The following is a 20,328-nucleotide window of genomic DNA, read 5'->3' as shown; positions in this document are numbered from 1 at the left end:
GGCAACCAGTGGGTACCACTCAAATCCTCACCAGGGGGCCTCACTGTCCATTCTCTTATTGGTCAGATCAGATGTCGATCTCTGAGGCCATAGCCTATCCGACGCCAGGGGAGGCGGAGGGCGGGCAAGATGAGAGAGTAGCGAGGGGTTCAGGAAGCAACCCGGATGTGTTGCTCAGCAGGTAATGTCGCGGGAGACCCAGACCTATTGCCGAGGTGGCCAGCTCGGACCCCGCCCTGGACTCGACTAAGGAGCCACGGCGCGGACCGAGCCAGGGTTTCAGGGGCAAGACAGATGAAAGAAATAAAGAACGCTTCCTCCAGGACAGGAATCTCCTGGTTCTTAAACTTTGGCCTGTAATCCAGCCCTTTAAAGAACACCCTGCAGTCGGGCTCCTGCCAAAGAGGTCCGGGCTTCGAGTGAAATGGGCTGTGTGCTGGAGAATCTGCTTAGGTGCCGTCTTGCATTCCCCTCATTAGATCGAGGCCGCCGATGGAAGGCAACCCCCCTGATGGCACGGGCCCTATGCATGTACCATTTGGGCACATTGTGGCCAATGAGAAATGGCGCGGTTCGCAGCTGGCACAGGGAATGCAAGGTCGGTGGGCTCCCTCTAAACAAGCCCTCTCTCACCTCACCCTACTTTTTAAAAAGTTCCTTCTGTTGCCGTGTTTTCATCTAATAAACACGGAACTTATTTTCTTGTCTGTGTTTCAAGGGAAAATTAAACTCGTTTTTGAGGATGGGCTGACACCGGTAGATTTTTACTTATCTAGCAAATCCTGCATTCTTTATATCACCGAAGCTGAGTTGGTGGCAGGAAATGGCTACAGAAAGAGACTTGTTCGGGTTAGAAATGTAAGTACTGAGTTAAACAAATGAGACTTCTTCCCCCTCCCTTGGAATATCTGTATAAAACCATTGGCCAATGCACCCTTGGATAGCTGCCTTATCTTGAATGGAATTTTGTTACAGAATAGTTTCCTGTTTCTTTCTTTTTTTTTTTGAAGTCCAATAAACTTCAAGGGATTGTGGTAGTTGAGAAAACGCAGATAAGTGAACAGTATTTTCCAGCTGTACAGAAGTTTACTGTTCTTGATCTTGGGATGGTGTTGCTTCCAGTAGCCAGCCAGATGGAAGCATCCTGCCTCATTATTCAGTTGGTAAGTACCCATTCCTACTCCTCCACAATCGCCCTGGTTTAGGACTTTTGACTGATCTTCCTGGATCCTTTTCTGGCACCTGCCCTTATTATCTGTACAATCCATGAAGCCAGTCTTTATCCATCTCTGGATTGGTTTCTAAAATCTTTTTGATGAATTTAAGTTCAGAAGCTCCCTCTGCAGCTAGCTGAGCTTGCTTCCCTGTCTCAGTTCAGTTCAGTTCAGTTCAGTCGCTCAAGTCATGTCTTTGCGACCCCATGAATAACAGCACGCCAGGCCTCCCTGTCCGTCACCAACTCCCGGAGTTCACTCAAACTCATGTGCATCGACTCGGTGATGCCATCAGCCATCTCATCCTCTGTCTTCCCCTTCTCCTCCTGCCCCCAATCCCTCCCAGCCTCAGGGTCTTTTCCAGTGACTCAACTTGTCGCATGAGGTGGCCAAAGTATTGAAGTTTCAGCTTGAGCATCAGTCCTTCCAGTGAACACCCAGGACTGCTCTCCTTTAGGATGGACTGGTTGGATCTTCTTGCAGTCCAAGGGGCTCGCAAGAGTCTTCTGCAGCACCACAGTTCAAAAGTATCAATTCTTCGGCGATCAGCTTTCTTCACAGTCCAACTCTCACATCCATACATGACCACGGGAAAAACCATAGCCTTGACTAGACGGACCTTTGTTGGCAAAGTAATATCTCTGCTTTTTAATATGCTATCTAGTTTGGTCATAACTTTCCTTCCAAGGAGTAAGCGTCTTTTAATTTCCTGGCTGCAATCACCATCTGCAGTGATTTTGGAGCCCAAAAAATAAAGTCTGACAGTTTCCACTGTTTCCCCATCTATTTCCCATGAAGCGACAGGGTCAGATGCCATGATCTTAGTTTTCTGAATGTTGAGCTTTAAGCCAACTTTTTCACTCTCCTCTTTCACTTTCATCAAGAGGCTTTTTAGTTCCTCTTCATTTTCTGCCATAAGGGTGGTGTCATCTGCATATCTGAGGTTAGCTTCCCTGTCTAGGCAAGCATAGAACAAGGTGAACAAGTTGGAGACCTGATTTTAACCTCTCAGCCTATGATGACTCCTTCGTGCACTATGCTGCATTTAAGCTGGTGACATTGTCAGTTAGTGGCTACTTAGCCTCATCCCTGCGTATCTTCTGTTAAGCATCAGAAATTCTGTCTGCAAGTTCATGTGTTGTTTCTTTTTAACCTAGTGGTTTTCCATTGTCCTCATTGATTATTCAGCGTGGTTGTACATTAGAATTTCTTGGGGAATTTTTTTTAAAATTTTATTGGAATATAGTTGATTTACAGTGTTGTGTTTCAGGTATACAGCAGAGTGATTCAGTTACACATACATTCATTCTTTTTGAGATATTTTTTCTCATATAGATTATCATAGAATATTGAGTAGAGTTCCCATACTATACAGTAGTTCCTTGTTGGTTATACATACACTATATAGTGGTGTGTATGTTAATCTTAAGATCCTGTTTTATCCCTTCTCCCACCCCTCCGCCCCTGTTTCCCCTTTGGTAACCATAACTTTGTTTTTAATATCTGTAAGCCTGTTAAAGCTGAAACTCCAATACTTTGGCCACCTCATGCGACGAGTTGACTCACTGGAAAAGACTCTGATGCTGGGAGGGATTGGGGGCGGGAGGAGAAGGGGACGACAGAGAATGAGATGGCTGGATGGCATCACCGACTCGATGGACATGAGTTTGAGTGAACTCCAGGAGTTGGTGATGGACAGGGAGGCCTGGCGTGCTGTGATTCATGGGGTTGCAAAGAGTCGGACACGACTGAGTGACTGAACTGAACTGAAGCCTGTTTCTGTCTTGCAAATAAGTTCCTTTGTATCATTTATTAAAAAAATTATATCCATACAGAAGTGATATCATAGGAGATTAGAATTTCCTGGGGTACTTTTTAAAAAAGTGATACATGAGCCTTACTTCAGACCAATTAAGAGTCCGAATGTGGGGGTCAGGTTTATGCATCAGTTTTTGTTGTGCTGTTCTGAAGCTCTCCCTCTGATGTGCAGCTGGGGTTGAGAACCACGTCGGAAATGCAAACAGCCCTGTATAGTTCACAGCCCTTCTCCAGACACTGCTGTTTCTCTTGCTTCACTCTTCCTGACTCACGCTGATTTAACGCTGTAATTATGTGCCTTTCTGTGTCCACCACTAACTGAAGACTGGGTTTCTCCTTTGATAGGCAAGCTTCTTCCAAGCCCTGTATTAGGCAGGTGGAGCCATCATGTAATCCTATACCACTGAAATGTTTCTTAGTGGACCATAGGACCATGTTTGAATTCTTTATGGTAGGTTTTCATTGGCTTTATCCTAAGCATTCTAAAAATTCAAGTTTTTGTAGATTAATTTTTACCTCTCCTTTGGGTAGTCATGTTGTTCATCTTTTAATAATTTTACTGATGCCTGAGAAATTATATTCATGGTATATATGAGAACATTTATAGTGGTAAATCAAGCTGAACCACATGGAAAAACTAAAACTAAACTCCTGCAAACCAAAATGTTAAGAAAACCACAGGTCCTCTAGAGGGCGCTCATGTGCTTCTTTCATTTCCGTTCAGGTTCAAGAGCAAACCAGAGAGCTCAGTAAAAACCCTTTTCTCAGGAAGAAACGGGCTCTGGTCTCTGAGCCGGCGCTCCTCCGAAGTGTGCAGCAGATCCCTGGAGTCGGAAAAGTGAAAGCCCCCCTCCTGCTTCAGAGGTTTCCAAGTATCCAGCAACTAAGCAATGCGTCTATCCGAGAACTGGAGGCGGTAGTAGGACCAGCAGCAGCCCAGCGCATTCATGCATTCTTCACCCAGCCCAGGTGAGGGCTCCTCTCATGGGCATCTCATCACGGGACTGCAGGATCTTGTTTTCTTTTCACACTAAGAAAAGAGTTCCTTGCTTGGGAAATCCCATGGGGAGTCTGGTGTGCAACGGTCCATGGAGTACAAAAGGGGCTGGATGCGGCTTAGCGACTAAACAACAACAAATGGCAGTTCTAGCCAATGTATGAGAACAAAAACTTGTAAGGAATTGGGGGTTGGGGCTGAAACCAAAATCCTATTGTTTACAGATGTGAATGTCTATTTAGAAAAACCAAAATAAACTGCAAGCAAATATTTAAAAAAAGAAGAGTTTCTTTTACAATTAGGGAAAGATGAGAAGAGGCCTGAATGGAACCTGCCAGTTGTTCTGCCCTGTTCCCTGGCCTTAGGCATGTACTTCAATTAGCGAGCCTACCCCAGAGGGCACTGCCCTCATCCTGCTAGCAGGAAGTGCGCTGGTGGGCACTTTCCTAAGGGAACCTCAGATTCAGCAGCCAGCCAGCTTGGGAGGATTTTAATGTGTGACCTTGACCTTATCTATCATGGAAGGTGGCGGATATGACTGTTTAAAGGAAACAAACCTACAATGAAGCCCTGTTAGCATAAGCTCCTTGTTCCTGCTGGCAGAGCCACCGTTCTTCAGGTCTGATCTTGATATACCTGTGCTTTGAGGGTAGCTGCCAGTGTCCACAAACAATTGTACTGCCTTTTTTTCCTCCTTCCTTTCTTTCTGTCTCCCTTCCTGGTAGTTGCAGTTTGTTTATAATCACTGAGCACATCTTCTGAACACAGAAGGCCTGGAGTCTGGGGTTCCCACTGTAAGATAAAAAGCCAGCGTGTGTGAGGGACGGAAGAACGTGTTTGTAAATGGATAGCCCAGCAACCAAAAGATGCACAGGGAAGTGGCAGGGCCAGCTGGGGAGAGCCTGGGGCTAGGGACCAAAGTGTACAATTGCTCATCCAAAGAATGAGTACACTAAACAACAACTACACACACACACGCACATATTGGAATATACTCGGCCATCAAAAAGAATGATGTTGGGTCATTTGTAATGATGTGGATGGACCTAGAGTCTTTCACGCAGAGTGAAGTAAGTCAAAAGAGAAAAACAAATGTCATATATTAACACATGTGTGGAATTCAGAAGAATGTTACAGAAGAACCTATTCTCAGGGCAGGAATAGAGATGCAAATGTAGACAATGGACCGGCAGACACAGAGAGGTGGGGTTGGGATAAATTGGGAGATTGTGATTGACACATGCACGTCATGTGTAAAGCAGATAGCTAGTGGGAATTGACTGTAGCAAATGGAGCTCGACTTCATGCTGTGTGGTGACCTAGACAGACTGTATGGGGCTGAGGGGAGGCAGTCCAAGCGAGGGGATATATGTATACATATAGCTGATTTGCTTCATTGTACACAAGAATCTAACAAAACATTGTAAAGCAATTACACTCCAATTTTTAGAAAAAGACAAAAAAAAAATACAATTAAAGAGGCCATACATTTTCAAGGACACTAAGACATCTTGAAAGCTCTCAAAGTCCTATTTGGTCTAATGTTAATAATTTTTAAAAATATATATATATATTTACATGGTTGCACCAGGTCTTAGCTGTGGCATGCTAGATTTTTACCTGTGGCATGCAAACTCTTAAGTTGCAGCATGTGGGGTCTAGTTCCCTGACCAGGGGATGAACCTGGGCCCCCTGTATTGGGAGAGCAGAGTCTTAGCCAGTGGACCACCAGGGAAGTCCCAGTAATTTTTTTTTTTTTTTCAAAATTTATTTATTTTTTTTTTTTATAATTTTTTTTCTTTACAGTTAAAAGTATTTTTATTAAAAAAGCACAAATGCAAAGAAATGAACAGAGGAAAATTTATGCGTCGAACCTGGACTGGTCACTTATGATAATATACATGCTACAATTCCATTCTCCCCAATCATTCCACCTTCACCCTCTCCCACAGAGTCCCAAAGACTGTTCTAAATGCCTATGTCTCTTTTGCAGTCTCTTATACTGGAGAAGGAAATGGCAACCCACTCCAGTGTTCTTGCCTGGAGAATCCCAGGGACGGCGGAGCCTGGTGGGCTGTCGTCTATGGGGTCGCACAGAGTCGGACACGACTGGGGCGACTTAGCAGCAGCAGCAGCAGCATACAGGGTTCAGGTTACCATTTTTCTAAATTCCATCTGTTCTGTTCTGTTCAGTCACTCAGTTGTGTCCGACTCTTTGCGACCCCGTGGACTGTAGCCTACCAGGCTTCTCCATCCATGGGATTCTCCAGGCAAGAATACTGGAGTGGGTTACCATTTCCTTCTCCAGGGGATCTTCCCAACCCAGGGATCGAACCCGGGTCTCCCGCATTGGAGGCAGACGCGTTAACCTCTGAGCCACCAGGGAAGCCCATATATATGCATTAATATACAGTATTGATGTTCTTCTTTCTGGCTTACTTCACTCTGTATAATTGGCTCCAATTTCATCCACCTCATTAAAACTGATTCAAATGCATTCTTTTTGATGGCTGAGAAATACTCCATTGTGTATATGTACCAAAGCTTTCTTATCCATTCATCTGCAGATGGACATCTAGGTTGCTTCCATGTCCTGGCTATTATAAACAGTGCTGCAATGAACATTGGAGTACACGTGTCTCTTTCAATTCTGGTTTCCTCGGTGTGTATGCCCAGGAGTGCGATTGCTGGATCATATGGCAGTTCTATTTCCAGTTTTCTGAGGAATCTCCACACTGTTCTCCATAGTGGCTGTACTAGTTTGCATTCCCACCAACAGTGTAAGAGGGTTCCCTTTTCTCCACACCCTCTCCAGCATTTATTGCATGTAGACTTTTGGATAGCAGCCATTCTGACTGGTGTGAAATGGTATCTCATTGTGGTTTTGATTTGCATTTCTCTGATGATGAGGGATGTTGAGCATTTTTTCATGTGTTTGTTAGCCATCTTTATGTCTTCTTTGGAGAAATGTCTGTTTAGTTCTTTGGCCCATTTTTTGATTGGGTCACTAAGTTTTCTGGAATTAAGCTGCAGGAGCTGCTTGTATAATTTGGAGATTAATCCTTTATCAGTTGCTTCATTTGCTATTATTTTCTCCCATTCTGAAGGCTGTCTTTTCACCTTGCTTAGAGTTTCCTTTGCTGTGCAGAAGCTTTTGATTTTAATTAGGTCCCATTTGTTTATTTTTGCTTTTATTTCCAATATTCTGGGAGGTGGGTCTTGGAGGATCCTGCTGTGATTTATGTTGGAGAGTGTTTTGCCTACGTTCTCCTCTAGGAGTTTTATAGTTTCTGGTCTTACATTTAGATCTTTAATCCATTTCGAGTTTATTTTGGTGTATGGTGTTAGGAAGTGTTCTAGTTTCATTCTTTTACAAGTGGCTGACCAGTTTTCCCAGCACCACTTGTTAAAGAGACTGTCTTTTCTCCATTTTATATTCTTGCCTCCTTTGTCGAAGATAAGGTGTCCATAGGAGCGTGGGTTTATCTCTGGGCTTTCTATTTTGTTCCATTGATCTATATTTCTGTCTTTATGCCAGTACCATACTGTCTTGATGACTGTGGCTTTGTAATAGAGCCTGAAGTCTGGCAGGTTAATTCCCCCAGTTCCATTCTTCTTCCTCAAAATTGCTTTGGCTATTCGAGGTTTCTTGTATTTCCATACAAATTGTGAGATTATTTGTTCTAGTTCTGTGAAAAATATTGTTGGTAGCTTGATAGGGATTGCATTGAATGTATAAATTACTTTGGGTAGTATACTCATTTTTACAATATTTATTCTTCCAATCCACGAACATGGTATATTTCTCCATCTATTCGTGTCCTCTTTGATTACTTTCACTAGTGTTTTATAGTTTTCTATGTACAAGTCTTTTGTTTCCTTAGGTAGATATATTCCTAAGTATTTAATTGTTTTCGTTGCAACAGTGAATGGAATAGTTTCCTTAATTTCTCTTTCTATTTTCTCATTATTAGTGTATAGGAATGCAAGGGATTTCTGTGTGTTGATTTTATGTCCTGCAACTTTACTGTAATCATTGATTAGCTCTAGTAGTTTTCTGGTAGTCTTTAGGGTTTTCTGTGTAGAGGATCATGTCATCAGCGAACAGTGAAAGCTTTACTTCTTCTTTTCCAATTTGTATTCCTTTTATGTCTTTTTCTGCTCTGATTGCTGTGGCCAAAACTTCCAGAACTATGTTGAATAGTAGTGGTGAGAGTGGGCACCCTTGTCTTGTTCCTGACTTTAGGGGAAATGCTTTCAGTTTTTCAGCATTGAGGATAATGTTTGCTGTGGGTTTGTCATATATAGCTTTTATTATGTTGAGGTATGTCCCTTCAATTCCCACTTTCTGGAGGGTTTTTATCAAAAATGGATGTTGAATTTTGTCGAAGGCTTTCTCTGCATCTATTGAGATAATCATATGATTTTTATTTTTCAGTTTGTTAATGTGGTGTATTACGTTGATTGATTTGCGGATATTGAAGAATCCTTGCATTCCTGGGATAAAGCCCACTTGGTCATGATGTATGATCTTCTTAATGTGTTGTTGGATTCTGATTGCTAGAATTTTGTTAAGGATTTTTGCATCTATGTTCATCAGTGATATTGGCCTATAGTTTTCTTTTTTTGTGGGGTCTTTACCAGGTTTTGGGATTAGGGTGATGGTGGCCTCATAGAATGAGTTTGGAAGTTTCCCTTCCTCAGCTATTTTCTGGAAGAGTTTGAGCAGAATAGGTGTTAGCTCTTCTCTAAATTTTTGGTAGAATTCAGCTGTGAAGCCGTCTGGACCTGGGCTTTTGTTTGCTGGGAGATTTTTGATTACAGTTTCAATTTCCGTGCTTGTGATGGGTTTGTTCAGATTTTCTATTTCTTCCTGGTTCAGTTTTGGAAAGTTGTACTTTTCTAGGAATTTGTCCATTTCTTCCAGGTTATTCATTTTATTGCCATATAATTGCTGATAGTATTCTCTAATAATCCTTTGTATTTCTGTGTTGTCAGTTGTGATCTCTCCATTTTCATTTCTAATTTTATTGATTTGGTTCTTCTCCCTTTGTTTCTTGATGAGTCTGGCTAGTGGTTTGTCAATTTTATTCACCTTCTCAAAGAACCAGCTTTTGGCTTTGTTGATTTTTGCTATGGTCTCTTTTGTTTCTTTTGCATTTATCTCTGCCCTAATTTTTATGATTTCTTTCCTTCTACTGACCCTGGGGTTCTTCATTTCTTCCTTTTCTAGTTGCTTTAGATGTAGAGTTAGGTTATTTAGTTGACTTTTTTCTTGTTTCTTGAGGTGTGCCTGTATTGCTATGAACTTCCCCCTTAGCACTGCTTTTACAGTGTCCCAGAGGTTTTGGGTTGTGTTTTCATTTTCATTCATTTCTATGCATATTTTGATGTCTCTTTTGATTTCTTCTATGATTTGTTCATTATTCAGCAGCGTGTTGTTCAGTCTCCATATGTTGGCACTTTTAATAGTTATTCTCCTGTAATTGAGATCTAATCTTACTGTATTGGGAGAGCAGAGTCTTAGCCATTGGACCACCAGGGAAGTCCCAGTAATTTTTTTTAATTTAATTTTTTTTAATTCCTTTTTTTTCTTTTTTTTTTTACGTACACACTGCTTATTTATCTATTTATTTTTGGCTGCACTGGGACTTTGGTGTTGCACACAGGCTTTCTCTAGTTGTAGAGAGCGGGGGCTCCTCTCCACTTTTGGTGCTCAGGCTTCTCATTGTGGTGGCTTCTCTTGTGGCGAACAGGCTCTGGGCGCACAGGCTTCAGTAGTTGCAGCACACGGGCTCAGGAGTTGTGATTTGATGGCCCTAGGGCACTCAGGCTTCCAGAGTTGTGACACAGGGCTCATTAGTGGTAGCTCGAGGGCCCCAGAGTGTGCAGGCTTCAGGAGTTGTGGCACCCAGCTCTAGAGCAAAGGCTTAATAGTTGTGGTGCAGGGGCTTAGTTGCCCTGCGGCATGTGGAATCTTCCCGGACCAGGGATCAAACCCATGTCCCTGGCATTGGCAAGCAGAGTCCTATCCACTGCTCCACCAGGAAAGTCCAAACTTTTAAAAATCAAGTACAATAGAACTTCTGTGCATTAGGGTAAGAAAGTGAAATCAAAGTGGAAACCATTAACTGAGGCAAATGAATATGTTTATTTAAATATTTATACAAAAATATCAGAACAGTGGATACACTTTCCCAAAGATGGTTGCTTCCCTTTTGACCTTACACACTAGAAAATATTTTAAGTTCATGTATTCTCAAAATGACATGGCAGTGCTATATCTGTATAAGCTATATAACTTATACTATGTCAACAGTGAATCTCAGAATCACTGTGTCATCCAATGTATAGCAAGATAAACCAGTGTCATTTTACAAAGTCAAATAGAGCTCTAAACTTGAGTCATTTACATCTTGACCTTGTATGTTTTTAACCCTTCCTGAAGACTCTTAAAATATACAGTTATGTACTTTCTACTTTAAACAAACTGAGAAATGTTTTGAGTATCAAACAGTATATCATCTACCTTGTAGACGGCATCTTCACTTAACACTGCCACTGTGTTAGCAACTTTTAAGTGACATAAAACGAAAGAAAAACTGCTCCTAAATGTTTGGTTTTTTTCAATCTAAAGTCATGACAAATTTGGCACTAGACTTTATCTGGAAATAGCATTCATATTATCTAGAAATAATAGTAAAATCTTGTTCTAGGTTAATGATTCCCCTTTAGGCAGCAGGTCTTTGGAACAGTTTTTAATAACACTTAGTCTAGCATTAGAGTCCCTCCCCCTGCCTGAATTTGGGGTCATCTGAATTCTGAGTTAATGAATTAATCTATGTATCACCCAAGCCTAAAAACTTAATAGGACCCATATAGGAAATCCTAATTGAACTCTGACAGTAAGTAACTAAGAGTCCTAATTACAGTCAAACTAAAAACAGCCATATTTCCACATTATTCTATTTACAATACTTTATACAATAAATAACTTGCAGCAGTATGGTGAGACTCCCCTAATTAAGTTGGTCTTCCACAAGCTTCTAGAGGCTTGTTACTTACACTCAAGGACATATCAATTCTATGTTTATGCTTTGAAAAAATAGGATTTGAGAATATTGAGAAATCTTCCTCCGGCACAAACACGGAGGCCCGGTCAGCGTGCAGAGTGCTCTCGCTTCTTCACGTCAGTACAGAGAGCTGTCGGTGTGGAGAAGGCTGAAGGGAGAGGGGAGCTTTTTCTTCACGTCAGTACAGAGAGCTGTCGGTGTTGAGAAGGCTGAAGGGAGAGGGGAGCTTTTTCTTGACCGGAGGCCTCGCAACACCAACCGACGGGAGGCACAGGGTGCTCGCCGACTTCTGTCTGTTCTTGTTGGTGCTCCAGCTCAGAAACGAGAGCTTTTTTGAGATTTTCTTGGTTTTATCAGTTTTGCCATCAACATCTATGCCTAAGCAGATCATGGAGTACGTTTTCTGCATTCCCACAGAGTATGTGGCACATTTACTATGCTGTACACAGAAAAAGAAGAACAGTTAAATGGTTGTTTTATCTTCCAAATAATGAATTATTTTTATTCTCAAAACCTGTCTTGATATGCTGTGATTATAGTGAAATGAATATTTTAGGCAGACATATTTTTCTGTTACAGGAAGTAATTTATATACATGATTTAAATTATGAAAAGAATGGTTAGATCCCATTTAACCATTTTTAAAGTGTTGTTAAAAATGGTTAGAAATCAAGACGTCAGAGAAATGACCGCCAAGTTTTGAGACTCACATTCTGCATTCATGGCATCCTCTTTAAGTGATGTAATTCTGAGATTCGCTGACTAATGCTGATATAGGATTAGGTTCTTAAGAACAAGGACAATTCTTAAGGAATATACTCAATAGTAGTCATTTAGGCTAGGGACCACTACTCCCTTTTAAAGGTTATTACATTTGAAAAAGTAATACCCGCTCATGGTCAATAATATGAAAATGCATCAGGTGAACAGTAGGTGTCGCTTCCACCTTTTAGCCCTTGGAGAAGGAAATGGCAACCCACTCCAGTGTTCTTGCCTGGAGAATCCCAGGGACGGGGGAGCCTGGTGGGCTGCCGTCTATGGGGTCGCACAGAGTCGGACACGACTGAAGCGACTTAGCAGCAGCAGCACAGGCATTGATATGTGTTAAGCACACAGTGCCATTTGTCTTTCCTTAAGAATACACTCTGTGCACGGGTTTGCACCCTGCTTTCTTCTAATAATGTATCCTGGATTTCAGCCCATACCAGTAGATATGGCGGCTCAGATGTTGTAAAGAATCCGCCTGCAATACAGGAAACTTGGGTCCAATCCCTGGGTTAGGAAGATCCCTTGAAGAAGGGAAAGGCAACCCACTCCAGTATTCTTGCCTGGAGAATCCCACGGACAGAGAAGCCTGGTGCTACGGTCCATGGGATTGCAAAGAATCAAACACAACTGAGTGACTAAGCGTGTTCTCTTTAAAGACAACAGAATCCATGGTAACAAGGTTATGATTAAATTTTTCCAGTTTTTTAAACTGATGAAATAAACATAAAATTTACCATTTTAACCACTTGTGGCCTTAAGTACACTCACACTGCTATGCAGCTATTACCATCAGCCACCTCCAGAACTTATCCATCTTCCCCAAGTGAACTCCATGCCCACTCAACACTACTGTTAACTTTTTTAGGACTGTGCAGGACTCAAATGGGAAATGTGAAGGAATTTGTTTTCTAAAGAGTTGTCACATGCTTCTGCTGCTGCTGCTGCTGCTAAGTCACTTCAGTCGTGTCCGACTCTGTGTGACCCCATAGACGGAAGCCCACCAGGCTCCCCCGTCCCTGGGATTCTCCAGGCAAGAACACTGGAGTGGGTTGCCATTTCCTTCTCCAATGTGTGAAAGTGGAAAGTGAAAAGTGAAAGTGAAGTAGCTCAGTCGTGTCCGACCCTTAGCGACCCCACGGACTGCAGCCTACCAGGCTCCTCCATCCATGGGATTTTCTAGGCAAGAGTACTGGAGTGGCTTGCCATTGCCTTCTCCGGTCACATGCTTCTAAGGTTTGCCTAATACTGAGATTAGTTTGCTCACAGACTGTTTACTGACCATCTACCTTGTTCCAGGCACTGAAGTCGGGCTGTATGTATAAGCAGACATACAATATATATCTGAAGCCGTTGGGCACATTGTTCATAATATAAATCCAGGAAAGCAGTTTGAGTGATGCAGCAAGAAAGGAGGGGAATTCACGATAAAATGTCCCTCCTGAGTTTGGCACCTCCAGATGAAGACGCCTCTCCCTTTTCTATTAATAAAAAACTGCCCATTAGACTTGCCTGGTGCTCCAGTTGTTACGACTTTGCACTTTCACTGTGGTGGCCTGGGTTCACGGGGAACTAAGATCCCACAAGCCACACAGCGTGGCCAAAAAAACGGGAAAGAAACCCACCCTGTACCTGTCAGCAGCTTCTCTTCATTCCCTGGTGCCCCAGCCTCTGGCAAGCACTGACCTATATTCTGTTTCTGTGAATCTGCCTATTCTGAACATTTCTTAATGAGTCACACCCTCATTCACTCTCTGACCCTCTCAGGTCTGAGTTCTGTTGCCGTTTTCCCATGAAAAAGTGTCCTCTGGGGGACTTCCCTGGCGGTCCAGTGGTTAGGACTCTGCGCTGCCTCTGCAGGGGGTACGGGTTTGATCCCTGGCCGCGGAACTAAGAGCCCACATGCCCTGCAGTGTGGCCCAAACTGGACGTGTCCTTTTGCCCTGCTGCCAGGTACAACGGACACAGCTCTGCTTACCTCATTCTCCACCTCTTAGCTGTGTTCAACACAAACCACCACTCTCTCCGGCAGGATTTTCTTCTCCTAGTTTCAGAAGCCCCTTTTTGTCCCACCTTCGCGCCTACTTTGCACTCCCGTTCACTCCTACCTGGGCCTCTTAATTCCCCAACCAGGGATTGAACCTGCGTCCCCTGCACTGGAAGCGCAGAATGTTAACCACTGGACCACCAGGGAAGTCTCCCATATGTGTTTGTACCCCTTCACATGGCTGGATCTTCCTGACCCCCAGATGCTTGCGGTGTCTCTTCGAGGTTTAGTCCTCAGCCCTCAACCCTCAAGGGTAATTTCATTTAGTATCTTACAGCTGGAAACATCATCTCTACGCTGATGATCCTCAAATATTTATTTCTAGCTCTGACATTTTCCGTGAACACTCCCAGCACAGCACTTGTGTTTTCTCTCCTCTGCCCCCCTCACCCCCGGCCCCAGTATCCCATCATAATGAAAAATGATGCAGCTGTTCAAGCCAAAGATCAAGGAGCCCTCCCTTTGTCTTCCATCCTCTGTACGCAACTCATCTACAGATTTATCAGCTCTACCTCCAGGTTAAGTCACAGGCACACCCACTTCTCCCCACTGCCACTGTCAGCCCCTAGCGTAAAGCTGCTAACGTCACTGGCCTGGGTGACTGCCAAGGCCAGCTCGCTCTGCAGCCACGTAGCCAGCCTGCAGGCAGCAAGACAACCTTCTACAATAAACATCACAGCACATTATTCCCCATCTCATAAGGTTTCAAACTTCCTTCACTGCCAAAGAAGCGCTGCCTGTCTCCCACCTCACTTCCCACCACGCTGGCCCGTTGTCACATTGCTCCAGCTGAAAGGCCTTTTAGTTCCTCTAGCAAGTGAAGCTCGGAGAAGGCAATGGCAACCCACTCCAGTACTCTCGCCTGGAAAATCCCATGGATGGAGGAGCCTGGTGGGCTGCAGTCCATGGGGTCGCGAAGAGTCGGACACGACTGAGCGACTTCATTTTCACTTTCATGCATTGGAGAAGAAAATGGCAACCCACTCCAGTGTTCTTGCCTGGAGAATCCCAGAAATGGGAGCCTGGTGGGTTGCTGTCTATGGGGTCGCACAGAGTCGGACACGACTGACGTGACTTAGCAGCAGCAGCAGCAAGTGAAGCTCAGTCCTGCCAGCGGGTCTGGTATCTGCACCTGTTGGTGCCCCTGTCTATATGCTCTTTTTTCTTGGGCTGGGAGGGTAGGCATGCTATGCTGCGTGGTATATGGGATCTTAATTCCCCAACTAGAGATTGAACCTACACCCACTACATTGGAAGTGCACAGTCTTAACCACTGGACCACTAGGGAAGTCCCCATATGCTTTGCTTATACCTCTTCACATGGCTGGTTCCTCCTGATACTCAAGCCTCAGTGCAGCCCTCCCCAGGAGTGCCTCCCAGCCCATTACACATGTTATTTCCTTCACAGCACTTACCAAAATCACAACTACTTCTTTACTTATTTAGTGTCAGCTTTGTGGGGTAGGACCTTATCTTATTTCAGCTGGAGCTCCAACACCTGAGAAGGGCTTGGCACACAACTGATGCCCAATCAATAGTTGCTGAATGAATAAATGCACACTCTTCTAAACAGAAGTATCCAACGTACAAAATTAAATGCAGTGAGTACAGAAGAGCATGAATGCAACAGTTCCTCCTTCTTGGGGACACAAAAGGATAAAACTGTGCATGTGAACTTGCGCGGGCTCAGAGACGTCCCAAGATCTCACAGGAAAGTGCTAACACTCCTGAGAAGAGCCTCTTCCACACACTTTCTGTACCATTTGAATATGTATATTTTTTAACCATGAGTATGTATCACTTTTGCAATGGAAAAGATGTTAATCAGAAAGATAGATCAATTGGTTCTTTTATCTTTAAGATTTAAAAAAAAAAAAATCTTTCCAGTGATTTCTCTGACCCAAGTTGAACACATTCTCAGTGATGCCAAACAGGAGCTCAGTCATTTGTAGCATGTTACAAATGCAGGCAGGAGGCAGGGGTCCTGGTAAAAACCTCTGAGGCTGGACTCACCCTGACTTCACTCCACATCACTATTTAGGCCGGGGGCATCAGCACTCACCATAGACAGTGTGGCATCCAGGAGGCTCACGACCTTCATCTCAATGTCATTCTGGCCAAAGCTCTTCAGCATCTTCATAACCTCACTCAGCGTTAGCCACTTACAATCCACGTCTTGAATGGAAACGATATAATCCCCTTCCTTGGTTCCTGCCGCCTAAAAAAAAAATATATGATCTCAATACAGGTCAACGTTCTGTTCAGTGAAATCCCTGAAGTAGTTCCCAAGTTCATTAACAAAATAGTTATCTGCATAAGTTAACTTCAAGAAGGCAAAAATTGTGGAGGGTGTGGAGGGAGTAGGAGGCAGGTCCCAAGACAGACGGATACATGCAGACAAGCAACTGATACATTTTGTTGTACAGCAGGAACTAACACAACATTGTAAAGCAATTATACTCCAATTTAAAACAAAAAAAGGCAAAAGTTAATCTGTTTCTCTTTGAGCAAGAAAGGTATGAAAGGCCTTTCACATAAAACCAGGCCTTTTACTTAGAGGAACCCTAAATCCAATCACCCCAACATATTTGTGTGGGCAGCACTCTTAACCCCGGTAGCTCAGATGGTAAAGAATCTGCATGCAAAGCAGAAGTCCCAGGTTCTATCCCAGGGTTGGGAAGATCTGGTGAAGGGAATGGCTATCCACTCCAGTATTCTTGCCTGGAGAATCCCATGACAGGGGAGCCTGGCGGGCTACAGTCCATTAGGTCACAAAGAGTCTGACATGACTGAGCAACTAACACTTAACTCTGTACTTTACCAGATTGACTGTCTAAAAAGGTGCCAGTGAGTTTTGCTTCCAATCTAGAAGGATCCATGCTTACCGCAGCAGAGCAGTAGGGATCCAGGAAGTGGACTTGAACTGGGGAGTTCCCTCTCAGGGTGAACCCCAAGTCCCCTTCTTCTGCAGTGAAGTGAATACTTCGAGGAGCCGTCCATCTTTTGTTAGCCGAAAACACAGATAAAGGACCCTTGGGAATAGAGCATCATTAGGTTAGGATCTGAAGGCTGAGTCAGGCATTTGAAAGCTAAAGGAAATGATGCCTTGTCATCCTTACAGATTTCATTCTGCTCTGCTCAAGAGACTCATGATACCATCTGCAATAATCTGTGCTACAAAGTCGTACAAGAACGTTCATTGCCATTTTCTCTAAAAGATCGATCTATTTAAAATAAAATTATGTCATATAGCATCTCTACATACGTGCAACTTATAAAAAAGCCTTCCCCTCAAGCCATTGTGAAATAAATGTTCAACATACCAGCTTTTGGAAGAAGTCCGTTACTGTCACTTTAGAGAACTGTGGGAGTATAATTTCAACTTCTCGCTCAGTTTTAGCTGGAAAAGAAGGTTAAAAGTAAAAGCATAAGTGATTCTGTAATTGAAAATTATTTTTGAAAACTCAGGCCTAAGTCCACTTGGCTATCTACTATGAGCTATACCCCACTCTGGAGCTGGGACAGACAGTGATATAAGACAAATTCCCTGCCTTCAAGGGAGCTTATTTGCATTCTAGTGCAGCAGTCCCAAGCCTTTTGGGCTGTGCTGCTGCTGCTGCTGCTAAGTCGCTGCAGTCGTGTCCGACTCTGTGCAACCCCATAGACGGCAGCCCACCAGGCTCCACCATCCCTGGGATTCTCCAGGCAAGAATACTGGAGTGGGTGGCCATTTCCTTCACCAATGCGTGAAAGTGAAAAATGAAAGTGAAGTCGCTCAGTCGTGTTGGACTCTTCGCGATCCCATGGACTGTAGCCTACCAGGCTCCTCGGTCCATGGATTTTCCAGGCAAGAGTACTGGAGTGGGTTGCCATTTCCTTCTCTGCTTTTTGGCTCTAGGGACCCATTTTGTGGAAGACAATTTTTCCATGGATCAGGGGGCAGAGATGGTTTCAGGATGATTCAAGTGCATTACATTTATTGTGCACTTTATTTCTATTTTGTGGCAATCTCAGGATACTCTGCTTTAACTTTAGGGTTAGGATTCATGCTCCTACAAGAATTTAATGTTGCGGCTGATCTGACAGGAGATGGGGCTCAGGCAGTAATGCAAGCGATGGGGAGTGGCTATAAATACAGGTAAGACTTTGCTGGCTCGCCCCCCTGCTCACCTCCTGCTGGGAGGCCTGTTTTCTAATGGCCATAGCCTGGTACCAGTCTGCGGCCCAGGGGCTCGGGACCCCTGTTCCAGTGGACATCCTCTGATACTCATAAAATCCTACTGATAAGTAACTTACATTTCAGGTGTAGCTGTTAGGGAAATACCATGCTTTCAACACTAAGTTTTGGGCAAGACGTGCTTCCTCTTTTCATTATTAACATGCAAGGTGAGGATTTCACAGTGAGAAGTGGGTTTGCCAAATCACGTGTATCAATAGCTAAATAGCTCCACCATCATGTTCATGGCACAGCCATGAAATTAAAAGATGCTTGCTCCTTCGAAGAAAAGCTATGACACCTAGACAGCATATTAAAAAGCAGAGACATTACTTTGCCGACAAAGGTCCGTACAGTCAAAGCTATGTTTTTTTCAGTAGTCATGTACACATGTGAAAGTTGGACCATAACATTTGGATGGCTAAGCGCCATAGACTTGGACCAAGGCTGAGCACTGAAGAATTGATGCTTTTGAACTGTGATGCTAGAGAAGACTCTTGAGAGTCCCTTGGACTGCAAGGGGATCAAACCAGTCAATCCTAAAGGAAATCAATCCTGAATATTAATTGGAAGAACTGATGCTGAAGTTGAAGCTTCAACACTTTGGTCATCTGATGCGAAGAGATGACTCATTGGAAAAGACCCTGATGCTGGGAAAGATTGAGGGCAAGAGGAGAAGGGAGTGACAGAGGATGAGATGGTTGCATGACATCACTGACTCAATGGACATGAGTTTGAGCAAACTCAGGGAGATAGTGAAGAACAGGGAAGCCTGGCATGCTGAGTCCATGGGGTCACAAAGAGCCGGACACAACTTAGCAACTGACCAACAAGTCAACCCTTCTCACGAGGTTAGTCAGTGTCTGTCAAAGGATCCCAGTGCAGGCTAAGAATACATGAAAAACAATATATAAAAAAGAAAATCTGGGGAAGAAGACTGGCAACGCCAAGAAGGCTGAACCTCTGTATTCACAGGATGACCCTGTGGTTACTTACTATTTCACACAGCATTGGGCTCAGGCATGTTGCTCATCTATTACAAGACTGGTGGCAACCCCCAGAAAACCTCACCAGGAGTTGTGCATCTCCCTCCTTCTATGGAGGTTGTCTCCACTTCGCAGCCACAGACCACACTGCATGGACCAGGTTGCCAAGGAAGTAGCCTGTGTCCATTAAGGAGAATTCTTGAGTGCATTCTTGTTTCCACCAACCATCTTGGTCACCTGGAGCAAAGACTTTGATCTCTCTAAGCCTGCATTGCCTCATCTTTAAGATACGGGTGAGAACAAGTAGAATGGAATTCTATACACATCTGAGGCTTAAGGTTGTTCCTCAGTTCAGTCACTCAGTCTGTCCGACTCTTTGTGACCCCATGTCCTGCAGCACGCCAGGCCTCCCTGTCCATTACCAACTCCCTGCTGCTGCTGCTGCTAAGTCACTTCAGTCGTGTCCGACTCTGTGTGACCCCATAGAAGGCAGCCCACCAGGCTCCCCTGTCCCTGGGATTCTTCAGGCAAGAACACTGGAGTGGGCTGCCATTTCCTTCTCCAATGTGTGAAAGTGAAAAGTGAAAGTGAAGTCGCTCAGTCATGTCTGACTCGTAGCGACCCCATGGACTGCAGCCAACCAGACTCCTCCATCCATGGGATTTTCTAGGCAAGAGTACTGGAGTGGCTTACCATTGTCTTCTCCGACCAACTCCCTAGCAGACCTTAAATCCTCGACAGACATTAGCCAGCTTTACTACTGACAAGCTCAGGATTCTAGCTTGAGGAGGGTTCTGTCTCTAGAAGCTGGTCCCTGAAAATGGGGTGGAACTTCAGAGACTGGGGACAGAGGTGTAGGGAGTGGGGTGGGAGGGGGCTTGGGCAAAGAAGTTTCCCTCAATTGGGCTACTTCACTCCCTTCTAACTCCTGGAAATAGTCTCGTCATTTTTCACTGTAAGGTCACCTCTCCAGGCAACCATCCACCTCCCAACTCCTGCCCTTCAGGGCAGAACTGACCACTACCTCCCCAAGGGCTGCAGCAACTAACCAGTTTATTTCCATATTTCTAAACTCAGGACAGTGCTCAACACCTTAGAGATGCTTAGAAAGTGCTGGTGGTACAAGATCTCATTTATATGTGGAATCTGAAACAAATTCATCAGCATTTATTTATGATAAAAAAAAAAAACCTCAACAAAGTGGGTATAGAG

General features: G+C 43.9%; 2 protein-coding genes across 3 annotated transcripts in view; one reads left to right on the top strand and one right to left on the bottom strand.

The window, feature by feature from the left end:
* Positions 1-105: 105 nt before the first annotated feature.
* FAAP24 (FA core complex associated protein 24) lies at positions 106-13,427 on the top strand. Of its 2 annotated transcripts, XM_055412324.2 has the most exons (6): positions 106-181; positions 480-598; positions 719-858; positions 1,011-1,163; positions 3,757-4,001; positions 13,167-13,427. In XM_055412324.2, the coding sequence occupies exons 2-6, from the start codon at positions 493-495 to the stop codon at positions 13,171-13,173; spliced, it is 651 nt and encodes a 216-aa protein (XP_055268299.2). In that variant the 5' UTR covers positions 106-181; positions 480-492; the 3' UTR covers positions 13,174-13,427. The 2 variants fall into 2 exon arrangements, with proteins under 2 accessions (XP_055268299.2, XP_088687017.1); XM_088830891.1 differs by lacking the exons at positions 106-181; positions 13,167-13,427 and having other exon boundaries at positions 286-598; positions 3,757-4,312.
* Positions 9,255-20,328, bottom strand: part of RHPN2 (rhophilin Rho GTPase binding protein 2) — a 69,489-nt gene continuing 58,415 nt past the window's right edge. The window contains exons 12-15 of the mRNA XM_055412321.2: positions 17,238-17,314; positions 16,800-16,946; positions 15,977-16,132; positions 9,255-11,541 (exon numbers count right to left, since the gene is read on the bottom strand). Of these exons, the coding sequence (XP_055268296.2) occupies positions 11,281-11,541; positions 15,977-16,132; positions 16,800-16,946; positions 17,238-17,314 (641 nt within the window). The 3' untranslated portion in view covers positions 9,255-11,280. The remainder of the gene's footprint in view (positions 11,542-15,976; positions 16,133-16,799; positions 16,947-17,237; positions 17,315-20,328) is intronic.

The sequence above is a fragment of the Moschus berezovskii genome, chromosome 22 (assembly GCF_049115385.1).
Source record: "Moschus berezovskii isolate FMDL1 chromosome 22, NW_MosBer_1.0, whole genome shotgun sequence".
In the NCBI taxonomy this organism is placed as follows: domain Eukaryota; kingdom Metazoa; phylum Chordata; class Mammalia; order Artiodactyla; family Moschidae; genus Moschus; species Moschus berezovskii.
The sequence above is the reverse complement of the archived record's forward strand: the minus strand, read 5'-3'. Positions and strand labels throughout refer to the sequence as shown.

Coding starts and splice junctions, on each gene's coding strand:
- FAAP24 (XM_055412324.2), top strand. CDS start 493: ATGGAAGGCAACCCCCCTGATGGCACGGGCCCTATGCATGTACCATTT. Junction 859..1,010: donor GACTTGTTCGGGTTAGAAAT/GTAAGTACTGAG, acceptor TTTTTTTTGAAG/TCCAATAAACTTCAAGGGAT. Junction 1,164..3,756: donor CCTGCCTCATTATTCAGTTG/GTAAGTACCCAT, acceptor ATTTCCGTTCAG/GTTCAAGAGCAAACCAGAGA.